Genomic DNA, 6,673 nt, shown 5'->3' with positions numbered 1-6,673 from the left:
TATCTATCTATCTATCTATCTTATATGTAGCCTATCTATCTAATAATCTATATGTATCTGTAATATATGTATCTATCTATTAATCTATATATATATATATATATATATATATATATATTTCTATCAATGCATCTATTAATGTGTCACTATATGTACTCTGTGTGTCTATAAGTCAATGTGTAAATGTAAATTAAATCCTAAATATAACTAAACAAATCGCACTATAAATGTCACTATATCACCAAAAATCCGCTATCTCACAACCAAACTCCTCTCACAAAAACCCACGATATGAAAATGCGTTGACAAAACTTTTATACTGTGTGATTGTGTGATTTGTTCCCGAACCGACCAATCAATGAAACCCTGATTCGGAGGAGCACTCCACCTGATGAAACACTTAGACGCTTCATTTAGCCGTTGTCACGTGACGTGGGTGTTTTGAATCACGCTTCGGATCAGTGTTTCGAATCATCTTTGCTTCGGGATCTCGCAAAGCTTCGGAACGTCTGTTTCGCGCCAGCCATCCTTAGTGATCACATACTTCTGCAAATAAACCTGTTGATTACTTCACCTGTCTGAATCCTTCTGTTTCATGACAGCTGTGAGGGTGGTAAGTGAAATATTGCACCTTTTTCTTTGTGTTGGTGCAATTAAAACCACCAATGGGAGCAGCATCACAAAGTGTGTGTGAGTAACATTATTCAGTGGTAAGGGGGGAAAAACATCAAGCAAACATATGGTCACAAACACTTCAATGATCTGAATGCAGAGCCAGATGCAAAATAGTTTTACAGAAATTAGTGTTGTGTTTTTTTGTAGGACCATGGTCTATTGAGAACCTAAATGGTCCGTCTATCTAAAATGCTTTATGCAGAGATTCAAACAGACCTGAGTAGAACAAACTGAATGATATCAGAGGATTGTCTAGAGACTGCTCACATTGTGCTCTCTCTAATGTTCGATTGAGAGATTTCCATTCAATGGCAAGTTCTGGTTGAACTGTGTAGGAAATAAATCCCACTATTAGAAGTCAAAAGTGCCCCATAACTAATCATTGGACAAATACTTGAAGCCCAGATATTTAAACACTAGGCTATATCACATTATATCAAATAAAGTAGTCTGGATATTTCATGCGCAAGAGGCTCTTTCCATGAATTCTGCATGACTGCTTACGGCTGCATCGCTTTACACAAGGGAAAGAGGTAGAGATGGGCTCCCCCAATTTGCATTTCTCATCAGGGTCAGAACTGCATTAACATGCAGTAAATCTCTGATGTTGCTTTTGGTTCATAATAAAATGCATGAAACAGCAGTGAAGATATTGAATACTAAAACATCATTACAGCCACATTAGCCAATGCCACCAGAGAGACACTGCTGATGAGAAATAACACTGCAGGATGGAAATTATAATAATGGATCAAGAAGAGGTGCTGACAGTGTACCCTCTCCTCTTTCGGTTCCTGAAGGTCATTGCTGCCCTCAGACCCATTTTGATATGCAACATCAGTTTTATGTGCCGTTTCGGCATTGTGACAGCATACATGTGATTGATGTGATCCACATGCTAGCTTTTAAAACTCATCCGTTTGCATAAATGTTTCTCAGATTAAAAGGTTAGTTCACCCAAAAATGAAAATTCTGTCATGAATTCCTCACCCTCATGTCGTTCCAAACCCGTAAGACATCTTCGGAACGCAAATGAAGGTCTTTTTGATGAAATCTGAGAGATTTCTATTCCTCCATAGACAGTTACGTAACAAACTTTGACACTTCAAAAAGTTCATAAAGAGATTGTAAAACCTATAAGAGACCAGTTCAAAAGAGACTCTTGCATTATATGATGAAGAGATTTAATTTAGTCTTTTATTCACATTTAAACATTGATCAGCGAACAGAAACAGAAACTCAACCGATACTGCTTGATGCTGAAAACAAACCTCATTGGTTCTCGCAGAAGTTCAGACGTGCTGCATAACATGAGAATAAACCTCATTGGTTCTTGCTGAAGCTCAAACGTGCTGCGTAACGCACGAGAACGAACCTCATTGGTTCTCGCAGAAGTTCAGACGTGCTGCATAACATGAGAATAAACCTCATTGGTTCTTGAGGAAGCTCAAACATGCGTAACACGAGAATGAACCTCAGTGTTTTTTGCGGAAGCTCAAACGTAACACGAGAATGAACCTCATTGGTTCTTGAGGAAGCTCAAGTGCTATGAACCTCATTGTTTACTGTTTAAAGTAATTCAACATGTCTGACTCAAAAGAGCGATTCGTTCTTCAATCGCACATCGGTATTTGACGCGGCATGTGGCACAGCAGTCAGCAGACATGATGTAGGCTATAACATATTTGATCTAAATTATGCATTTTATGTAAACTGAAATTTGTAAAGGCTAGTTGCTTTTTAATTTTATGATTAAAATAGTCATATAGGGGCCTACTTAATTTCATAAATTATTGTTAATGTTTAATCCTTAATTTGTATTTTGTGAAATTAAGCCTATTAGGCTATCCCCCATATAGGGTATAAATAACGTATTTGTCTTGAAAACATTTGTAGTAAACCTGATATTTTTTCACCATGGCTGCTGGAGACACCGTAGGCTACTTCGTTTCTACTCTCCCACAGAAAACCGAAATGAATTGACTTTGACAAGGGACTTTGAGAGAGAGAGCGCGCGCGGCAGCCAGGCGGAGTCTTTGGAAACACAGCATATTGTCAGACCAGCCCCTGGGCGGAGGATCTGGAGATTGATGCCTCTGCTAGCGCTTTCCCACTCCGTTTTAACACACTCGGTTAAGTCCCGGGCGGAGACGTGCATGTGCTCGGGCAGTAAGTGGACTGTAGACGCCAGAGTTAAAGACTTCAGGGACGCTCGACTCAGGACAGGATAGAAGCAAACAGACAGCATACGCCACATTTTTTCGTGTTTTATGCTCTTTAGTTCTTGAAAACAAGTGGAATCGGAAACAGTGAACGACACAGACATGTAAGATATCTATTGCATGCTTAAATCAGTTTCTGACTCACTTTTGGACTCTGGTTCTACATGACAGCTCGACAAAATGTTTTACTTTATGTTTACATCCCACATGGTTATGGATAGATGACTCATAATGTGTCCATTAACTTTTCTTTTATCAACATCAAGATTTTAGGTCAAAATGTATATGAACGCATGCCATGAGGAAAGTGTATATTATGTTCTTTACCATTTTAAATCTCTTAATTACGCTCGTTTTTTAAGTAATTTTAAATGGCCCTGACGTGTGACATATTTCAAAACTACAAATATCACATGTAGTCTCTCCATTAATATTAAGTCATAAAATGTATAATGCTAATAAAATGAGCAAAATTCCGTTTTAAATGATTTTAGATGGAGTACAGTATATGTTATACTATATGCAACATCCTAAAAATATTTAATGTCAGCAACTAATGTAATATTATTAGGTGTGAAAATGTCAATTGTAAACACACTCTTCATTCTATTTAAATACCATAATCCAGAGTTTTGAGTCTTAAAAGTATTTTGTTGCCTGGATATTGTATTTTGTCTTATTGGTGACATTTTATTCAACAATGCATTTAATAGTTTAGGTCTGTTCATTGGTCTCTCGTATAGAAAACTACCTCAGAAATTTTTGTAATGAGTAGTAATCATGCATGACTGGAAAAGTCAATCAAAAATCTATAATTTCCTGGGTTCTCAGAAGTGGAAGTCGTCATAGTTGGGTAAACTTCTATAATGGTAAATGGGGGATGACAGCAAATATATTTTTTGATATTCCCATTTGCTTCAATAGCAAATGAAAAAATCCATGATAGTGTTTCCATGACTCCAAAAGATAGAAAAATATAGAGAGATTGATTACAGCAGTCTGAACAGAGAAAATTATGTAAAATTTGCCATTATACTTCCTGAGCTACTGTACAGTAGAAGCACCCTAGCAGCAGTGTTAATTAGTTTTTTGTAATTTACTGTCGGGGTAATATAACACAAAGTAGGCCTATAGTGTTAAAAATGTATGTTAAAATTTGTAAAAATTAAAGCATGAAAAACTTTACTACAGTTGCGATGTTGATAACTGTGGAAACGCATCATCACAGTCTCTGAAAAGGGTCCATTGAACAAAATATTTGGGTGACAAACAGGCAAAGTTTTTTTTATGTTTACCTATGTTTAATGCACATGAAAGTGAACAGGTTTCAGTAACCTTTATGCAATTTGAAGAGCTTAGTTGTCACCTTGGATTTATGACTTATTACTGATGTTCCCACACTTTTTACTATTTCCTCAGGTGTAACCGAGCAGGAAGACATCGGGAGGATCTGGGCCGGTGGGCTTAGGAGCTCTGCATGTGCACAACCTAAAATCCAGTGTTTTTTGCATCTGAAAGCTTTTAGTTTGAGCTGAGCACAATGGCATCCAGTCTTACATGTGCAGGTGTGGTATGGGCCCTATTGTCCTTCCTTTGTGCAGCCACATCTTGCGTAGGCTTCTTCATGCCATACTGGCTACTTGGGTCACAGATGGGTAAGCCAGTGTCATTTGGAACATTCCGGCGCTGTTCCTACCCCGTAAGGGATGAAGCTCGTGGTGGGACGGTTATGTTGGAGCAATGTGGGCGCTATGCCTCCTTCCAGGGCATCCCGAGTCTGGAGTGGAGGATCTGCACGGTGGTGACGGGGACAGGCTGCGGACTGCTGCTCCTGGTGGCTCTCACAGCAATGATGGGATGCTGTGTTACGGATCTAATCTCTCGCACCATTGGACGAGTGGCAGGAGGGATACAGTTCGTGGGAGGTGAGTCCAATTACAAGGACCTTGACTGGAGATTCAATGCATGGGTAAATGGTTGGATGAATGGATGTATAGTTGGCTGAATGAGACTGAACTGAGATATGAAAATTTTGATAGACAGCTAGATGAATAATTGAATGGACAATTGTCATTTTAAGTGGTTATAGATTGACATACTGGCCATGATGATAACTCTGCCGATATTTATTTTGAGTTTATCGTCCTGTAATATAAATAAAATGTAATTAAATTAAATGATACAAAATAGCCTAACATTTGCTTATATAATATAATATAAGTATTATAAAAAAATGGTCTAATTTCAGATTTATACCAATATCGGATTTATATCGGCCACCCCACTTTCCGGTTAATTGGTATCGGCATTGGCCGGCTACTAGTTTTCTGTGCATTTATTGGTTTTATGCATAGATGGGTTGTTACTATAATGAATGAATATTTTGATAAATGGATAGTCAGATGAAACACTGCAACTTTGCAAACACACACTTCCATTTGCTGTCTTCCTAGACGCAAGTACTTAGCAACTCCTTAGCGGGAACACATGACGACGACCGCATCCTCTTAGTGAAACTCGGTGTGCTTGTTTTGACATTCGCTTGCTACGATTCGTGTCATCCTGTGAAGAGAGGAGCCTGTGACCTCTTGCTGATTTGGCCAAAGACACCAAACTTACATCCTGGTGAAAATCAGTTTGAGTTTGTTTGTTAACCGAACAAATGGTGAAAAGCAAACAAGAGTTTCCTTTCATGTCTTTAGTACTGTTTAGACGGGATTGGTTTGCCAAGCGACGATTGAGTTACAATTGTTAACACAGAATGTCTTATGATTTCATGTACTGATTTCGGACGGGGTGTGGGCATATTATGGACAATTTGGCAAATTATAAAATAAGTTACATGCGTTATGTGTATGATTAAAAGCATGGTTCATCCCAAAAAATTTATTCTCTCATCATTTACTCACAAGATATTTTGATGTCTTATGTCGTAGTGTTCTTACTTTTGTCCATACAATCATGTCCATAGACTTTCATTTTATGAAATAAACATCCTTCAAAAGTCGTACAGGTTTGGGCCGACACGAGGATGAGTAAACGTTAATAGAATTGACATTTGTTTGGTGAACTGTCCCTTTAAGAAAAGGAAGTCATTAAAGTAAGAATCATACCTGATTTTTACAGTGGCCTTCCTGATCAGTTTGTGATTGGACTTTCTGTATTGCTTTTCTTTTTATATCGAATGCAATACCAGCAGTACTTGAACCGCCAACTGTTATTTTACCCAGATGGCAAGCTGAAGTCAGCCGAAAGGTCTAAATCCATCATGAAGTGCACCAAGCAGTGAAACGAGAAATTTTAGCTTTAGTCATGGCATTCACCAAAGGTCAAAGTAAATGAGGAGAAGCGTTGTGAAAAATAATATACCGTAATCGCACACATTCCTCTCCGGATGGGATTCAATTTCTCACAGGACCCCAGCGTTAGCTGAGAAACTTAAATTGCTCAGTAATTTATACAGAGGTTATATGAGGGGGGGAACAGACTTGTTCAAACGTCTGTGAAGCACAAATTTACCTGACCTCCTTGGGGAAAACTAGTCAAATATGGCCAAAGGCCAAATAAGCTTTTAATGGTCAAGAAAATGGATGTGCCTTGCAAATGCAGTCTTGCTCACACACACAGGCAGAAAAAGAGCAGGTTACACAGCATAAATTGGCTCTTGTAACTGTCCTTTTTACGAGATCTTTATATATGTGAGGCAGTAACAGATCTTCTTATGAAGCGATTGGCCCTGTAATGAGCAGTATATGAGGGGAGTCGGGCCCCTCACT

At 38.4% G+C, this 6,673-nt stretch overlaps 1 protein-coding gene across 1 annotated transcript in view; it reads left to right on the top strand.

The window, feature by feature from the left end:
- Window positions 1-2,755: 2,755 nt before the first annotated feature.
- lhfpl6 (LHFPL tetraspan subfamily member 6) overlaps window positions 2,756-6,673 on the top strand; it is a 28,318-nt gene continuing 24,400 nt past the window's right edge. The window contains exons 1-2 of the mRNA XM_056271519.1: window positions 2,756-3,001; window positions 4,317-4,822. Coding sequence (XP_056127494.1) covers window positions 4,438-4,822 — 385 coding nt within the window. The 5' untranslated portion in view covers window positions 2,756-3,001; window positions 4,317-4,437. The remainder of the gene's footprint in view (window positions 3,002-4,316; window positions 4,823-6,673) is intronic.

This window comes from Rhinichthys klamathensis, unplaced genomic scaffold (assembly GCF_029890125.1).
Source record: "Rhinichthys klamathensis goyatoka isolate OS25496 unplaced genomic scaffold, OSU_Roscu_1.1 h1tg000321l_1, whole genome shotgun sequence".
Classification (NCBI taxonomy): Eukaryota; Metazoa; Chordata; class Actinopteri; order Cypriniformes; family Leuciscidae; genus Rhinichthys; species Rhinichthys klamathensis.
This window is presented reverse-complemented; position numbering and strand designations above follow the sequence as displayed.